Source organism: Gymnogyps californianus, chromosome 23, assembly GCF_018139145.2.
Source record: "Gymnogyps californianus isolate 813 chromosome 23, ASM1813914v2, whole genome shotgun sequence".
In the NCBI taxonomy this organism is placed as follows: domain Eukaryota; kingdom Metazoa; phylum Chordata; class Aves; order Accipitriformes; family Cathartidae; genus Gymnogyps; species Gymnogyps californianus.
In genome coordinates this window covers 1,160,350-1,177,376 of record NC_059493.1, presented here as the reverse complement: position 1 = coordinate 1,177,376, position 17,027 = coordinate 1,160,350, and the positions used below count along the sequence as shown (strand labels likewise).

The window sequence follows — 17,027 nt, the reverse complement described above, 5'->3', positions numbered from 1 at the left end:
GGGTGGCAAGGAGGGCCCTGGGAACTACCGACCTGTCAGCCTCACCTCTGTGCCTGAGAAGATCATGGAACAGATCCTCCTAGAAGCTCTGCTAAGGCACATGGAGGACAGGGAGGTGATTCGAGACAGCCAGCATGGCTTCACCAAGGGCAAGTCTTGCCTGACCAACTCAGGGGCCTTCTGTGATGGAGTGACTCCATCAGTGGACAAGGGAGGAGCTACGGGTGTCATCTAGCTGGACTTCTGTAAGGCCTTTGACACGGTCCGCCACAACATCCTTCTCTCTCAATTGGAGAGAGATGGATTTGATGGATGGACTATTTGGTGGATAAGGAATTGGCTGGATGGCCGTGGACTCCAGAGAGTAGTGGTCAACAGCTCGATGTCCAGATGGAGATCAGTGATGAGTGGTGTCCCTCAGGGGTCTGTATTGGGACCAGTATTATTTAACATCTTTGTCGGGGACATAGTGGGATTGAGTGCACCCTCAGCAAGTTTGTGGATGACACCAAGCTGAGTGGGGTGGTCGGTACTCTAGAGGGAAGCGATGCCATCCAGAGGGACCTCGACGGGCTAGAGAGGTGGGCCCGTGTGAACCTCATGAACTTCTACAAGGCCAAGTGCAAGGTCCTGCACCTGGGTCAGGGCAATCCCAAACACGGATACAGGCTGGGCAATGAGTGGATTGAGAGCAGCCCTGCCAGGAAGGACTTGGGGGTACTGGTGGATGAAACGCCGGACATGAGCTGGCACTGTGCGCTTGCAGCCCAGAAAGCTAACCGTATCCTGGGCTGCATCCAAAGCAGCATGGCCAGCAGGGCGAGGGAGGGGATTCTGCACCTCTTCTCTGCTCTCCTGAGACCCCCCCCTGGAGCACTGCATCCAGCTCTGGCGTCCTCAGCACAGGAAAGACATGGACCTGTTGGAGCGGGGCCAGAGGCGGCCATGAAATCGTCCAGAGGGATGGAACATCTGCCCTATGAGGAGAGGCTGAGAGAGTTGGGGGTGTTCAGCCTGGAGAAGAGCAGGCTCCGGGGAGACCTTACTGCGGCCTTTCAGTACTTAAAGGGGGCTCATAAGAAAGATGGGGACAGACTTTTACGTAGGGCCTGTTGCGGTAGGACAAGGGGGAATGGTTTTAAACTAAAGGAGAGTAGATTCAGACTAGATATAGGGAAGAAATTCTTTATGCTAAGAGTGGTAAAACATTCAAGGTCAGGTTGGACGGGGCTCTGAGCAACCTGATCTAGTTGGAGATGCCCCTACTCATGGCAGGGGGGTTGGACTAAATGACCTTTAAAGGTCCCTTCCAACCCAAAGCATCTTGTGATTCTATGAAGAGCCCAGGTACCAATCGCACACCCACCACCCCAGGCTCCCACACGGAAGGTGCCAGCACTGAGAGCTGTTCCTGGTCCTCCCCTTCCCTCGGCAGCCCTCTCACAGCCCCACCGACACCGGGGCTCCGCGCTCGCTCTGACACCTCACCCTCACCGTGCCAGAACCCAGCTCCAAAACGGACCCCACCACACAGTGCGAGGGGAGTACAGGGCAATGCAGCTCTGGGTGCAGGCAAGGGTGCTCAGCTTCAGGTGCAGGCAGGGGGTCGTAGCTCTCAGCACAGGCAGAGTTTCAGGCAGTGGTGTGCAGCTCCAGCTGCAGGCAGGGGGTGCAGGCAGCAGTGCTGCTGCAGGCACTGTGGGTGTACCCCGCAGGGCGCCTGGCCCTGCCTTGCTGGGCCAACAAGGCACTGGAGTCTACCCCTACCCAGACACCCTCAAACTGGAAGCACTGGGACCATCCTAGACCTGGGCACCCCTGAACTGGGAGCACCAACCACCCCACCCCAAACTAGGACTGTGCCAACAGTCCTTAACAGAGCTGGGCACCCCCAAACTGGGACCACTGCCCCCCCCAAACAGAATTCCCCCCAAACTGGGTTGCTTAAACTGGGAGCACTGGGATCCTCTCAGACCTGAACTCTCCTTCACTGGGAACACTGGTATCCCCATGTTCCCAGCACAGTCCAGCCATCCCCAGCGCCACCTGCTGACACAGACCCACAAGGCACCCTGAGGTGGGGGGCACCACCCCTCCCATGCCCCGGGGGGGTGCTGTAGCCCCACAGCTGCAGGGGGACCCACGGCAGTGGGTGAAGGGGGGGGTCCCTTCCCCATTTGCAGCACTGAGATCCCCAGGGATCAGCTCTGTACCAGGACCAGCTGCCTGCACCTGTTCACTCTGGACCCTACTGAGGACCTGGTACAGCCACACTGCAGGGGTCCTCATGCCCCCCCCCCCCCAGCACCCCCTCCTTCCTCCCCACCAGCCCCAACACACCACCCACCCCAGCAAGGAAGAAAGGAAGGGGGCCACTGTGGTTTAACTCGTTTTATTTAGACTCATAAAGGTAACTGCGGCCCGGCTGGACCGTGCACGTGGGGCTGAGACCCAGTAGAAACGCAGCAGTAAGTCAGGAGCAGGGTGGGAAGGGGTGAGCTGCAGCGGGGTGCGGCGCCCAGGCTGCCGAAGGAATGGTCAGTTGTTAAGAAGAGGGTTTACGAGAGCTGCCCGCAGTCGGTAATGGTGATCTTCTTGCTCGTTTTGCCATCTTTGGAGCCACAGCGCTCCATGGCCTCCACCACGTTCATCCCCTCCTTGACGCGGCCGAAGACAACGTGCTTGCCATCCAACCTGCAGGAGAAGCACCGGTCAACGGCTGGCACCTGCCGTCCCCAGGCGGGGACCTCGGCGCCAAGGCCTGGCACATCACCTCCCCACCGGGGTGGGTGACGGGGACCCCCAACTCACCATTCAGTCTTGGCAGTGCAGATGAAGAACTGGGAGCCGTTCGTGTTGGGGCCGGCGTTGGCCATGGACAGGATGCCAGGGCCCGTGTGCTTCAGGATGAAGTTCTCATCGGGGAACTTCTCCCCGTAGATGGATTTGCCGCCAGTGCCGTTGTGGCGCGTGAAGTCGCCACCCTGCAAAGAAGCGGCATTTCAGGTCACGGGCGTGGGAGAAGACTCTCGAACCAGGCGCAGCGGCCCTGCAGAGGCTGCAGGCAGGAGGCAGAGCCGCCTTCCCACCCCACATCTGCCAGCACCCAACTGCGAAACCCACGCAAGCACCAGATCTCCTCACCCGCCCACCTCCCTGCTGCGCCCGGGAGCGCCACGCACCTGGCACATGAACCCAGGAATGATTCTGTGGAAGCAGGACCCCTTGTAACCGAATCCCTTCTCGCCGGTGCTCAGGGCACGGAAGTTTTCTGCAAAGGAAGAGCGAAACCACCGTGAATGGCTCGTTTTGTCCAGAGGTAGGGAGAGCATGGGGGTTTGGTGCAGCCGCAGCGTGGCCAGCGCCGCTTTACCAACCTGCTGTCTTGGGGACCTTGTCTGCAAACAGCTGCAAAGAGAGGAGAGGCTGTTAGTCAGGTTGGGGTGAAGACCGACCACCACCCCTCCGGGGGCACCCCCAGCCCACGGGGATCCCCCCCCCTCACTGCTCGGAGCCCAGGGACCCTCTCCGGGAAGCGGATCCCAGCCGTGCCTGCGGCTGCAGCACTCCCCACCTCACGCTTTCATCCGGAAACTCTGAACTAACAGACACGGCATCCAAACGAGTTTAAATATGCCACACGCCTCATCAGCGGGGCAGATGCGCATTCGTTCTGCCGGCTGGGATTAAATTAAAAACCTATTTGACTCGAGCCTTCCCCGGCAGAGCGCGCGCCACCTCCCAATTACTGCAGGAAGATTTTGGGCAGCGGGCAGCCATCTGCACGGCGAGGCGCTGCCAGGCGGGGAGCGTGCTTCCCCGCGGGCTCTGCGACAGCCGCAGCGCAGCGATTCCTGGAGCGCAGTTCCCCGGCCATGCCAGAGATGCTTCACACCCCCGGGGTGCCCGCTTCACAGGGCGCTAAATGCTTTGCTTTAGCAGTGACAATCCTGCGGCCATCGGGTCGCCGCTGCTGCTCTCGCTCCCCGCCAGCCTTCCGAGACCCGGGAGCACGGCGGGCGCCCCAGAAGCACCTCCTGGGGGGGGGGGGACGGGACGCGGCTCGCTCCGATGCACCAGACGGCTGCGGGGATTGCTGCCACCCGCCGAGGGGCGGCCCCGTTCCGGGGGGACCGGGACAAAATGGCGGCGCGGGCAGCCGCGGCCCCGATCCCGCAGCAGAGGAAGCGGCCACGGGCCCCCCCACCCCACCGCGGCAGGAATGCGGGCTGGCGGCGAGGCCAACGGTAGCCGGTACTAACGGCCCGGCAGGTGCGGAGGGCCGGGGCTGCCAGCCGACCGGGGAGGTGCGGGGCGGCACAGCGGGGCTCCCCGCGGGCGGCGGCGGCGCGCCCTGGGCTGGCACCGCGCCGCCGCCGCCACTTCCCAGGCGAGCCGAGCCGCATCCTCCGCCGCGCTCAGCCCGCAACGGGGGCGGCGGGGCCGGGGGCTCCGCCGGGTCCTTTGTTCCCTCCCGCCAGGGCCGGGGCGCCGCTACCTCCCCCCCCCCCCCCCCGCCTCCACCCCCCCCCCCCCCCCCCCCCCCCCGCGGCAGCCGCGGCCACGTGGAGGCGGCGCGGGCCCCCCGCCGCCCCCCACCCCCGGCCGCGCAGGCGCAGCTGCCCGCCGCCCCTCCCCCCGGGACGGCCCCGCACGCCCCGGCGAGGAAATGGCGGCGCCCCCCGCCCCCCTCTGCGGCGGCCCCGCCGGCCCCCACCCCCCACCACCACCGCCGCCCACCCCCCCCACCTCGAAGGTGACGCGGCCCAGGGGCTCGCCGTTGGCGGCGATGTCGAAGAAGACGACGGGGTTAGCCATGGCGGGGCGGGAGCAGCAACGACGGCTCCGGGCGGCGGGCGCGGTGCAGCAGAAGGAGAGAGGCTGCCCGCCGCTCCTTATATAGGGCCGGGGAGGGCCCGCCTCCGCCGCGGCGCCGGCCAACGGCCGCTGGCCTTGTGGCGGAGTGGCGCGGCGGGCGGCCAATCGGCGGCGCCGCGTTTGAAAGAGGAAAAAAAAAAAAGAAGCGGGGGCGGGGGGCGCGCGGGTCCGGCGGCTGGGCAGGGCGGGGCGCGCATGCGCGGTGCCGGGGGGGGGAAGGGGGGGGAGGGAAGGCGGGGGGGTTGGGGCCGGGATGGGGGGGCTGGTGTGGGGCCGGGGCGGCGAGCTGAGACGGAGAGACGTGGGGCGGGATAGGGGCTGGGCGGTGCGGGGCAGGGCCGGGGCCGGAGGGTGGCAGCGGGGCTGTGGGGCAGCCAGCAGCAGCCCTGCGGGCCGGGGCGTGTAGCGCCGGGAGCTGCGGCCTGTGTTTGGGGCGCCCTGCCCCGCGCTGTGGGGCGGCCGGGCCCTGCCGTGGGTGCGGGCAGCCCCACGCCGCAGCCGGGTCCCGCTCCCGCCTTGGAGAAGCCCCAGAGACGCCCCCCCACCCCACCCCCCCAGCCCTGGGCAACGCCACGCTGCTGGGGGCCTGCCGGCAGCGCTGCCTGCCCTGCCCGCGCTGCTTGCCATGCCCGCGGTTAATGATTGACGGCGGCGGGCATGCTTCACCGCCCGGCCTGGCCGCAGCCGCCCTGGGGAGGGTGGCCGGACCCACCCACCCGGGACCCCCGGGGGGGGGATATGTGTCCGTGGGGCCAGCCCCACAGCGGGGTGACAAAGGACCGAGGGGGACACGCGGGGGGCGCGCCCCGCCCAGTGACACGCGTGAGCCCCGCCGAAACGAAATCCTTTAATAGCCAGCGATAAGGAGACGGTACAGGGAGCTCGACGGCGGGAAGGGGGGGGGGGGGGCCGTGGGGCAGTTGGGGGGGGCCGAGCCCCGCACCCCCCGGCCGGGCACGTATGTTACACGGGGAAGCAGCGTATGCACATTTATACAGGGGCACGGGCCGGCCCCGCAGCGACGCACTTGCCTTTAAATACGGGGGAGGGGGGGGGAGGGTCGCGGGGGGGGGGGGGGGGGGGCAGTAGTGTTTCTACACTATGTACAGCCTTGTGCTTCTGGGGGGCCGAGCCCGTCCGTCTGTCCGTCCCATCGCGTCCCTTCAGGGGAAGCCCCCTGGGGGGGGGGGGGGGGGGGGGGGGGCGGTCCTGGCTCTGCAGCAGGCAGGGGCATGCCAGCGCTGCCCCCCCCCCCCCCCCGGCTCTGTGGGGGGGTAAGGGGGGGGGGTGTCTGGTGGGGGAGTGAGGATGGCTCAGTTGTTCTCGAAGAGGGAGAGGAGGTCGTCGTTGCTGCTGCTGGGGAGGTCGGGGGGCCCAGGTAGGAGAGCAGCTCGTCGGGGTTCGTCAGCTCGGGCAGGAGCTGGGGGCGGCAGCGTGTGACGACCGGCCCCCCCCAAGCTCCTGCCCACCCACCCCGTGGCAGCCGGGGTCCCGAACCGGCAGCCGGACCCCTAGCCACCCCCCCCCCCGGGGTACTCACGTCGAGGGCAGGCTCCGACCCGTCGCCCGTCCCGGCCATGCCAGGCGCGGGGGGAAGGCGAGGTCTGCGGCGTGCGCCGGGCCGGGGGGTCCCAGGGGCGGCCGTGCCGGCGTGCTCCGGTGGTGCAGCGGCTGTGCCGGCTGGCTGCCCGGGGAGGGGTTGTGTAGCCCCGGTTGCACCGGGGGGTGGGACGGCTCCATCCGCCCCGGCGGGGGCAGCTGCGGGGGGGGGGGAAGAGCGCGGCGGTGAAACCCTCCCTCCACCAGGATCCCCTTGGTCCCCCCATGGGGAGACGTGGGGGAGGCCCCCCCACCCGCAGCCCAGCTGACCTGTGTGGGGAGAGGGGTGCGGGGGGCTTCTCGGGGGCCAGGAGGCCGCCGGGGATGTCAGACTGGTAGGAGATGGGGGGGGGTCCCGGCGCGAAGTCGCTCAGCGTCGGCGTGCCAGGGGCACCGGGGGGGGGAACGGCTCTGGGAAGCCCCCGGGTCCCGGAAAGCTGGAACCTGCGGGAGGAAAGGAGGTGATGGAGGGGAGCGGGGACACGACATGGACAGGGCCCGACCCCATCCCCCCACAGGTCCCCCCATACCCGGGGCGCCGTAGTCGGCAGCGGCACTGGCTGGTGGTGGCGGCAGTGCCGGGAAGGGCGCGGAGCCAGGCCCCAGGGCCGCGATCATCTCCATGATGTTGGGCAGCACCATGTGCGTGGGACTGAGGGTCCGGCACCGCTTCAGCGCCGGCCCCTCCGGCTCCTCCTTGACGTGGACGTCGGGTTTGACCGGGACAGGTTTCCAGCTGCAGGTCGGGTCGATGGTGATCTCCTCGTGCTCCGAGCTGGGGGTGGCAGGATGGCCGGGGGGCTCAGGTCGGGGCGGGGGGGGGGGATCGGCTGCACAGGCCCCCAGGGGTGGCACGGTGCCGGCCAGGTACAGACAGATAGACGGAGCGGGGACACTTACTTCTGGATGTAGATCAGGATGCCCAGCATGTACTGGTCCACCTCCAGTCCCTCCAGCAGGGCTGTCTTACTGCAGGCAGGGAGAGGCAGGGTGAGGGCAGGGACACCCCCCTGCAGGCAGGGACACCCCCCTGCAGGCAGGGAAACCGGGGTACAGCCCCGCTGGGCCCCCACTCACTTGCAGACAGGACACCGCCACGTCCCCCTCTCGCAGTTGAGCTGCAGGTAGGACTCCAGGTCGAAGCACTGCGGGGGAGAGTGGCGGCTGAGCTGGCGCAGGTGGGGGACACAGGGTGGGGGACACCCCCCCCAGCCACCACTGCCCCTACCTGTATGTGCCGGCAGTCGTGACCCCTGGCCGGGAGCTGAATCCTCCGGAAGGTGATGGGGCACTTCAGGGACACCTTGATGGCCGTCTGCTCCACGCCGTCCTCACCGTTGGGCCCCGGGGTCCCTGGGATGGTCCCGCTGCTGAAGTTGCGCTTGACTGGGGGGAGAGGGGAGGGGAGGTGGCGAGGGGCACCGAGGGTCAGAACTGGGAGGCCGGGATGGGGGTGGCACCACGGTGGCATCTGGGCGTGGTGCCCCATCACCCCCATCACACTGCAGCCCCCGACCAGGGTGTCCCCCCCACCATGCTGCGGCCCCCCCCCACCCCATCCCCCAGGACCCAGCAGGACAGGGGTGCCGGTGGCGGCGCTCACTTTTGGTGATGCAGTGCTCGGCGGGGAGCAGGCGCTTCTTGATGAGACCCTGCAGCACCGAGCGCACCGAGGGCCGGTGCACCAGCTGCAAGACGAAGAGGTGGGACTGCAGAGAGATGGGGGCGCTGAGCCGCGGCCACAGCCGCTGCCCCCCCGCCCCGGGACACCCCCCCGGTGACTCACGCAGCAGCAGGCGGTGACGGTGATCTGGATGGTGTTCCTGCCGGGCTGGCAGACGTGCTTCAGGTAGAGCGGCTTGTGGGAGGTCTTGTTGTCGCCGCGCTCGATGGTGAGCGGCGTGGCGTTGACGCTCACCTGCACGGAGGCCGGCCAGTTGGTGTTCATCTGCCGGTCCTCATGGTGGTAGCACTTGAACTGCAGCTCCAGGTCAGGCCTGGCGGGGCGGGCAGGGGTGTGGGCAGGGGTGCGGGCAGGGGGTGTGCCCACACGCAAGCCACTGCACCGGGTACCACCGTGCCATACAGCACTGTGCTGCACTGCGCCATACAGCACTGTGACAAACCACACCGGGTGCCACCACAGCGCACAGCACTGTGCCACGCCAAGCCACGCCACGTACCACCGCACCACACAGCACCATGCCGTGCCAAGCCATGCCCCATACCACCACGCATGCAGCACTGTGCTGTGCTGACGCATGCCGAGTACTGCTGCACCATACAGCACCGTGCCATGGCCGAGCCGTGCCATGCACCGCCATGCCAAGCCATGCTGCGTACCATGACACAATACAGCACCATGCCAAGCCACGCCATGCCATGTATCGCCACACCACACAGCACCGTGCGGTGACAAGCCATGCTGCGTAGCACTGCACTGTGCCGCACCATGCCGTGCAGCACCACGCCAAGCAGCACCGTATGACGCCGTGCCGCTCTGCGCCGCGCAGCGCCACGTGCGGTGCCGTGCTGTGCTCTGCCGCGCCGTGCCGCGCGGCCCCTGCCCCCCGCCGCCCCCACCTCATCATGAGGGTCTTGTAGACGGAGTCGCGCAGCTGGAAGACGTGGTTGCTGACGGCCAGGTTGTGCTGCAGGCGGAAGGGCTCCAGCACCACGCCGTCCCGCACCGGGAAGGTCAGCCGCAGCTCCTCCCCGGGGGCCGGCCCTGCCGGGACACCGTCAGCAGGGACCCCTGCGCCCTGGCCCCGCCCCTGCCTGCCCCACCCACTAGCTAAGAACCCACCCTGCAGGAAGCCCCGCCCACACACAAAGGCCCCTCCCACTCCAGGGCACCCCACCCCTATGCAGGAAGCCCCTCCCACTCAGAGGCCCCACCCCTACACTGGGGGCCCAACCCACTCCAGGGCACCCCACCCCTATGCAGGAAGCCCCTCCCACTCAAAGAGGCCCCCACCCCTACATTAGAGGCCCCTCCCACTATGCCAGAGGCCCATCCCACTCTGGGAGGGACCACCCCTATGCAAGAAGCCCCTCCCACTACATTCAGCCACACCCCATCCATGCAGGAAGCCCATCCCACTAAAGGCCACTCCCACTCCAGGATACCCCACCCTATGCAAGAAGCCCCTCCCACTCTAGGAGGCCCCACTCTTACAGAAGCCCCTCCCACTAAAGCTACCACTCCTGACTGAAGCTCCTCCCACTAAGGCCCCACCCTTTTCACAAGCCCCTCCTACTAGTCACTGTCCTGCCCCCTTCACAGAAAGCCCCTCCCACTGCCTCAATCTGCCCTCTCATTGGGCAGTGCGTTCGAGGCCCCCCCCCCAGTCCCCATGAAACCCAGGCAGTGGCCACACCCCCTGCGCTGAAGCCCCTCCCTTTTCCTTAAATGCCTCCCCACAGCACCCTGCCCTTAAAGGGGCAATGGCCACCAGGCTGCTAGCAGTGGGGCCAATGCCAGGGCCCTGGGGCATGGGGGGGGTCTCTGCGATGTGCCCCCCACCCCCGGCATCCCCTCCACCCCCACCGGGGCACCTACCCGAGGGGGACGGGTGCAGGGAGGTGACGCTGGGCTTCATGTCCGGCAGGAAGGGCGACTTGACATCCTGACCCGGGGACGCGTAGTGGGGGATGCCGCTGCCCGGCGTCATGGGCGGCGTGGGGTTCCCGGCCAGCGGCGAGCTGGGGTACCCCGGCAGCGACCGGCCCGGCTGCAGAGGCACCGCGCACCCTCAGCGCCCGGCCGGGCCGGCATTGCTCCCCACCCCACCCGGTGCCGGGACTCACCCCATTGACAGCCGCCTGGCTGTAGGTGCCGAAGCCGGCGCTCTGCCCGTTGAACTGGTCAGCCGGCTGCGGGAGGAGGAAGGTCCCCAGGGGCTGGCACCAGGGGACAGCAGACACCCCGCCCCCCCCACCCTGTGCCCGCTGTCCCCCCTCCGGTACCTTGTAATAGGGTCCGGTGTTGCCTGAGGTGGAGAGGTACTGGCCCATGCCCTGCTGCAGCCTGTGGCCGGGGTAGGAGGGGGACGGAGCGGAGGGCTGGGGGGCGCTGGGGGCGTACTGGGCACCAGCCGCAGCGTACTGCCCGCCCTGGAGGTACTGCTGTGCCGGGTACCCCTGCGGGGCCGGGGAGGGGGAATCAGTGCCGGCAGTGGGGGGAACGGTCCCGGCACGCCGCGGCCCCTGCCTGTGCGGATGCTCACCTCGTTAGAGTACGCCCGCTTGAGGCCCTGGCGGGGCAGCTGCTGGCTCGGGGCAGGGCCAGGGTAGGCGTGCTGGGGCATCCGCTGCCCACCGTACAGGGGGCCAGCGCCAGGCGCCCGCGCGGGGCTCATGCTGACGGGGGAGACGCCAGAGGGAGCCATGACACCCGCCATGCCAGCCGGGCTCATGCCGGCGGGTCCGCGGGGTCCAGCGTGGGGCAGGAACTGGCTGCTGAAGGGCTGCCCTGCGCCCATCTGCAGCGGGGAGAGAGGGGGGGTCACGGCGGGGTGGGGGCGGCCGGCGGCTCCCCGGCTCTGCCGCGGCCGGGCTCTTACCGCGCCATACTGGCTCAGCTCCTGGCTCTGCTTCTCTTGCAGCGCCGCCACTGTCGCCGTAGCCGTGGCCGTGGCCGTGGCAGCAGCGGCGGCCACGGCGGCGGCAGCAGCTGCCTGGGTGAAGTCGGCGGGGGGCCGGCCGGTGTGCGAGGGGAGCCCCATCCCGCCGGGTGCGCCGGGGCTGCCGGCATAGCTGAAGGACGGAGAGGCGGGGAAAGGGCGTGCGGTGGCTCCGCGGCGGGGCACGTGCCAGGACAGGGGGTGCAGGGCTGACCTTACCTGGCGGCAAAGCCCGGCCCGCTGGGGTAGGCACTGCGGCCATAGACGCCCGGCTGCACGTAGCCCTTCCCGGGCGCCCCCTCGGCGAAGGGCTGCTGCGGCAGGAACGGCGGCGAGCTCATGCCCGAGCCGGTGCCGGCCATGCCGGGCAGCAGCGGGGTACTGGAGCTGCTCCCCCCGGGGCCCATGGGGCTGCCGAAAACCTGGGGGGTGGCGGGGACGGGGGCAGTGGGTCAGGCGGGGGGCAGCCATGCCCGTTTGCGGGGACGGGGGGGTCCCCGGGGTGGGTGACGAGGGTGCTGCGGGTACCTGGCTCTGGGAGGTGTTGCTGACACCCCAGACGGTGGTTACCACGGAGAGGGATCCCGCTGGCTGATTGGTGCTCGGTTGCCAAGGAACAGCCTCGTATGCAAATGAACCATCACTAGAAAGAAAAACAAATTAATTAAGCCGAAGGACGGAGGCCACCGGGGCCGGGGCGGCAGCGGGTGCAGCCCCGGGGTGCCAGCGCTCACCCGTGGGGCGTGGGTGGCAGGGAGGGTTTCATGGGGTTCATGGAGTTCATCGGCGGCGGGCGGGCGCAGGCTGGGTCTTCCGAGGCCGCGGCGGCGGGCGCTGCGGGACGGCGTCACCGTCACCGGGGCTGCGGGAGGCAGAGGAAACGGCGGGTGAGGGGGCGGCCATCCCCAGGAGGAGCGGGGGACCAGGGACCCCGGTGGGGCCGAGGCCGGTGAGGGGGGGAGGCCCGCAGCCTGCACGGCCCCCCCCCCGGCCTCCAGCACCGGGACTTGGCGTCCTGCCCGGGGCTGGCACGGGGAACCGGCCGGCACGCGCCCGCCCCCACCGCCCCGGACTCGCCGTGGAGGGGGGGGGGGGGGGGTGGTCCGTGGTCCCCCCAGAAAGCCCCCCCGCCCCGTGCTGGCCCACCGCGGCTTCCCCCCCAAAAATCCCCGCGGGCACAGACCTGCCCCCCACCCCCGGGGCCGCGGGTGCCGTGGGCTTTCCCCCACGCCTGCGGGTGGGGGAACGGCGGGGATTTTCCGAGGCGAGACCCGGGCGGGGGGGACGCGGCCCCCTCGGCATCGCCCCCGCCCCCGGCCGGGAGCCGTCGGCGCCGCCTGGGGTATTTCCAGCCCGGCCCGGCAGCGGGGGGGCCGCGGGGTCACCCCGGCGCTTTCGGTTCCCTCCGGCCCCGCGGGAGGGGGGCAGGGACGGGGCCGCCATGGGGGGGGGGGGGGGGGGGGCACTGGCGCCGAGCCGGGCCTGCGCCGGCCCGCCGGGAGATGCCACCGCGGGGCCACCAACCCCGGGCGCCCCCCCGCCGGCGGTGACAGCCCCCCCCCTTCCCCGGCCGCGGGCCCGGTGGCTCCGCGGGACAGGCCCCGGGGCCGGGCCGCTCCCCCCCCCACCATTGCCATGGCAGCCGCCCCCGGGCACGGCGGGGCGGGGGGGGGGGCGCGGGGCCATTTTCAGCCGCGGCACGGGGCTGCGCGCAGGGACCCGCCCGGCGCGGCGCTGCCCGTCCCTGCCCGTCCCTGCCCGCCCCGGCGCTGCCCGCACTCACCGTCGCGAGCGGCCCAAAATGGCCCTGGCGGCGCCGGGCGCGCGCGGCTGCGCGGAAGCTGCGCGGGATTTTCAGCCCGCGCGCGGCCCCGGCTCCATGGCGGCGGCGGCGGCGGCGGCGGCGGCGCGGGGGGGCGGAGCGGGGCGCGCGGGGGCGGGCGGGGCGGGGCGCGCGGGGCCGAGCCGAGCCGAGCCGAGCCGAACCGGGCCGGGCCGAGCCGAGCCCGCGGCTCCGGCTCCGGCTCCGGCTCCGCCGCCGCCGCGCACAATGGGGCCGCGAGCTCATCAGTATGCACGGGCCGCCCCGCCCCGCCAGGCGCGGGCAGCCGAGCACCGAGCGGAAGAGCGGGGGCGGGGGGGGGGTGGGGGGTGGTGAGTGTGCGGCTGTGCGTGGGGGTGTAAGTGGCTGCGCGTGTGTGACGGGGTGCTCGTGACACGGGGGGGGGTCGCGTGTGACCGGGCGTGTGACAAGCTGTGTGTGAGCAGGTGTGACACGGTGCGTGACTGTGCGTGCAGGGCGATGGGGCGTGACACGCGTGTGTGACAGCGTGACAGGCGCCTGTGACAGCAGGGGAGGGACCGAGGGCTGTGGGTGCGCGTGACGCCGCGTGAGAGTGCACGCGTGTGCGCGAGCAGGGTGTGTGCAGGGACGCGGACCCCGGGTGTGCCAGGGTGACCGCGTGCCAGTGACGCCACGTGTGACCGGGCACACGACAGCACGACCACACCGACACGGCCGCGTGCCCCGCGTTGACAGGCCGCACGTGCGTGTGCAAGCACCCGTGGGTGCACGGCGCACACTCTCCCTGCCTCCCGGCACCCCCCCCGCCCCACGGCCGAAGGAGGACCCGGGTGGCAGTGGGAGGACTTGGTGTTTATTGGGGAAGCCGAAAGCGAGCCCCGGCCAGGGGTCGCCCCCCCCACCCCGGACCCCCATGGGAGGACGCGGCACCCAGCACCGGCCGAGCGGCTGCGGGAGCTCAAGGCCAGGGTGCCAGTGCAGGCAGAAGGGGACGGCGCTCCCCAGGGACGGGCAAACCGCCCTGCGGGTGCCCTGGAAGCTGGGGGGGGGGGGCTCTGGGGCAGGGGGCCAGCACCCCCACCCCTGCCTGGGCCCTGCGAGGCGGGGGGGGATGGGGACAGCCACCCCATCTTGCTCCCCCGAGAGAGGCAGTGGCTGCAAGGACAAGTGCAACACCAGACTGGGAGGAACTGGGAGGTGGCTGGGCCCATTGCACTGGACGCCCCCAGAGAAGAGCCCCGGGGACCAGCCCCTCCTGGGGGCCGGGTTGGGGGGGGGGGGGGCGCACAGCTCCCGGCCCCTCTCGCCTGCCAGGGCGGCTGCACCAACACTGGCTCCGGCGCGAGCCAGACAAGGACTCCAGGCGCCGGCGTGGGGTTTTACAAGGTCTGTAGTTAAGGAGGGAGGGGGGAGGCGAGCGGGGGACAGACAGATGGACAGACAGATGGACGGGAGCATGCTGCCGCCGCCGGGCTGGCGCTTAGGCCAGGTCCTTGAAGGCGTCGAGGTCGAAGGCCGTGTCGAGGAGCCGCTGCAGCTCCGTCAGGTGGGTTTTCTTGTTGCCGGTGGCGGGGGCAGCCGCCGGCTCCCGCCCTGCATACCTGTGGGGAGAAGGCAGGGGGTGAGGGGGGGTCTGCACCCCCCAGACCCCCCCCAGCATCACGGCCACCCCCGCCCCCGAGTCCCTACCAGACAGGCTTGGCGCGGTTGATGGTGGTGCGGAGCCGGGGTTTGACGTAGTCGTAGTAGCCCTGGTTCTTGTGCTCCTCCTGGCACCACACCAGCTCGGCGGCCGGGTACTTCTGGGCTTCCCGCTGGAGGAGGTCGAAGGGGAACGGGGAGAGCTGCGGGGGACACAGAGCGGCGTCACGGCAGCGTCACGGGGGCCACGGCACCCCCCAGCCCGCAGGCTCGGAAGCGGCCGGACCCTGCTCACCTGCTCCACCCTGGTGATGGCCACGTCGGCCTCCATCTGCCGAGCCTTGCGCTCGCGAGTCAGGTCGTAGTAGACCTTGCCGGTGCAGAACAGCACCCGCTTCACCTGCTCGGGGCTCTGGGCCGCGGGGCCGCCGTCGGGGATGATGCGGAGGAAGTGGGTGCCTGCCAAGGGAGAGGACGGCACCGTCACCTGCAGCAGCCCGGGGCACCGCACCAGCCGCCTCGGTGCTGGAGGGGAGCGGGGAGGGAAGGCAGGCAGCCCGCGTGCTGTGCCGGCGCAGAGCTCCCCGCATGGGCTATCTGCAATGCCCCGATGCCGGTGGCAAAACCTCACTCGCCGCTCTTCAGCATGGGGAGGTTGCTGCCAGGCGGACTTTACCCGAGGCAGCCGGCTCCTGCCCTTCACCCTTCATCCCGCAGAGCGGCGCGGGGGGAAACGGGACACCTCCGTGCTGCTCGTACCTGGCAGCATGTCATCAAAGCTGGAGCGGGCTTCGGGGTGGCGCAGCAGCGACTTTGGAGTGAAGATGATCAACTGGAGGGGGGGGAGAAGAGGCAGAGCAAGGCAGTCAGCCTCGCCAGAAACACTGCCCCTGCAAGCAAAGGCTGGAGCACCGACCTGCCCGTCCTGCCTGCCCTCCCCTGCCTGAGCACAGGAGCAGCCATGAGAGATTTGCTCCTCGCTTGGCTGCCGTGCTCTGCCAGATTGGGCACCGGTTTCTGACAGCACCAGCTTTCCCAGTCTGGGTTTCCCCTGGGGAAGAGGCTGAGGTGCTGCCGGGGACCTGCCTGCCCCACGGCCGGAGCGGAAGGCAAGCGGCTGGACCGGATTATTTACCAATGCCCGCCGGCCCCGGCATCTCTGACCTCCCCGCGGAGCGCAGGGAGGGGTTGCAGCCGCCCCAGCCTGCACAAGCCAGCCGGCAGCACGTCTTGTACCGAACCAGGCCCGAGCACCAAGAGGTCCTTGGCCCGGGCAGAGGCAAACTGCCCGTGTTTGCTGCCGAGGTGCAAGAACAAGCCCGCCCCGAGTCCCGTCCCCAGGCTCGGCAGGGACACAGGGCTGCCCTGCCTTGGCATCGAGCCGGGCGCAGAGCTGCCGGCACTGACCGGTTTGCGGAAGGGCAGGAGGATCTGGCGCCGGAGGACGTGGAAGAAGTTGGCCGGAGTGGAGCAGTTCACGACGATCCAGTTGCAGTCGTAGAGCTGGCGCACGTCAAAGTCGTCCAGTTTCTGCCTCAGCAAGCACAGTCGAGGGGATTTCAAGAAACACAAGGTGCCTCTTGGCCTCGCAGCTCCGGCAGTGGGGAGAAGAGTGGCACCCAGCCCTCCCCCCCACCCTCCTCTCCCCCTCCAGAGCACACGGAGACCTGGGAGAGGCTGCAGGTCTGTGCCCCCCACCATCACAGGGGTGGCCAGCAGCCCCCTCCCACGCCGCTTTCGGGGCCACCTCTGCCTCGCACTTTGCAGCAGATCCAGGGATGGCGGAGGTGCAGCCTGGGCACCGGGTTCAGCTCCTTTCCCCAAACCCTCCCGGCTGCAGCACGAACCCAGGGCGTCCCACGTCTCCTGCTACCGGCTCCGCGACACCCGCCCCGACCGCAGCGCTGCGCTGAGCCCACCCGGGTGTTATTGCCCCCCCCTCCCCATTTTAAGGCAGCGGTCGGATCCAGGACACAGGAGGGCCGGGCTGAGCTCAGCGCCGCCGCCACTCACGGGGAAGACGTCGGGATCGTCGTTGCACATCTGCAAGAATCGCTCCGGGCGGGCGGAGGAGTGCTCGGGACCCTGCGGGGACCAAGGAGCGGGGAGAGTGAGCCAGGGGCAAGGCTGGCGCAAGAAGCTGATGCCGGGCGCTGCCACGCCGCGAGCAGTGCTACCTGCCGCCGCTGCCCTCGGCTCTGCTTCTGGTGCAAGCCAGGCAATAGGCACCCCTGGGTGCCCACGAGCTGGGGGGGACCTTACCATGCCCTCCATGCCGTGGGGAAGCAGCAGGACGATGCCGTTCTGCCTGACCCACTTGGCCTGCCCGGGACAGATGAACTGGTCGATTATGCACTGAGCGGTGTTGTGGAAGTCCCCGAATTGGGCTTCCCAAAGCACCAGGGCGTTGGGGCTGGCCATGGCGAAGCCCAGCTCGAATCCTGAGGGATGGGAGAGAAGCGAGGGGGTTATCCTCCCAG

The 17,027-nt window shown here is 69.6% G+C and overlaps 3 protein-coding genes across 5 annotated transcripts in view; all 3 read right to left on the bottom strand.

Annotated features, from left to right (window-relative positions):
- Positions 1 to 2,376: 2,376 nt before the first annotated feature.
- PPIA (peptidylprolyl isomerase A) lies at positions 2,377 to 4,841 on the bottom strand. The gene is made up of 5 exons (XM_050910206.1): positions 4,750 to 4,841; positions 3,378 to 3,408; positions 3,183 to 3,271; positions 2,812 to 2,984; positions 2,377 to 2,694 (listed from the first exon to the last, which is right to left on the bottom strand). Exons 1-5 carry the CDS (start codon positions 4,816 to 4,818, stop codon positions 2,559 to 2,561), a joined length of 498 nt encoding a protein of 165 aa, XP_050766163.1. The 5' UTR covers positions 4,819 to 4,841; the 3' UTR covers positions 2,377 to 2,558.
- A 1,299-nt stretch (positions 4,842 to 6,140) lies between these two features.
- Positions 6,141 to 11,906, bottom strand: ZMIZ2 (zinc finger MIZ-type containing 2). The gene is given in 21 exon segments (XM_050910198.1): positions 6,141 to 6,256; positions 6,259 to 6,298; positions 6,419 to 6,469; positions 6,472 to 6,658; positions 6,769 to 6,878; positions 6,881 to 6,921; positions 7,008 to 7,252; positions 7,378 to 7,446; positions 7,555 to 7,622; positions 7,706 to 7,863; positions 8,081 to 8,186; positions 8,264 to 8,474; positions 9,061 to 9,205; positions 10,040 to 10,211; positions 10,288 to 10,353; positions 10,447 to 10,620; positions 10,707 to 10,961; positions 11,043 to 11,235; positions 11,322 to 11,524; positions 11,631 to 11,745; positions 11,837 to 11,906. Coding segments are annotated over 21 exon segments (2,724 nt in total). The 5' UTR covers positions 11,887 to 11,906; the 3' UTR covers positions 6,141 to 6,191.
- Positions 11,907 to 13,739: 1,833 nt separating this feature from the next.
- Positions 13,740 to 17,027, bottom strand: part of OGDH (oxoglutarate dehydrogenase) — a 35,745-nt gene continuing 32,457 nt past the window's right edge. For all 3 annotated transcript variants that reach the window (XM_050910358.1, XM_050910357.1, XM_050910359.1), the window contains 7 exons: positions 16,810 to 16,988; positions 16,561 to 16,632; positions 15,955 to 16,077; positions 15,307 to 15,379; positions 14,843 to 15,006; positions 14,596 to 14,750; positions 13,740 to 14,507 (listed from right to left, as the gene is read on the bottom strand). In XM_050910358.1, coding sequence (XP_050766315.1) covers positions 14,387 to 14,507; positions 14,596 to 14,750; positions 14,843 to 15,006; positions 15,307 to 15,379; positions 15,955 to 16,077; positions 16,561 to 16,632; positions 16,810 to 16,988 — 887 coding nt within the window. In that variant the 3' untranslated portion in view covers positions 13,740 to 14,386. The remainder of the gene's footprint in view (positions 14,508 to 14,595; positions 14,751 to 14,842; positions 15,007 to 15,306; positions 15,380 to 15,954; positions 16,078 to 16,560; positions 16,633 to 16,809; positions 16,989 to 17,027) is intronic.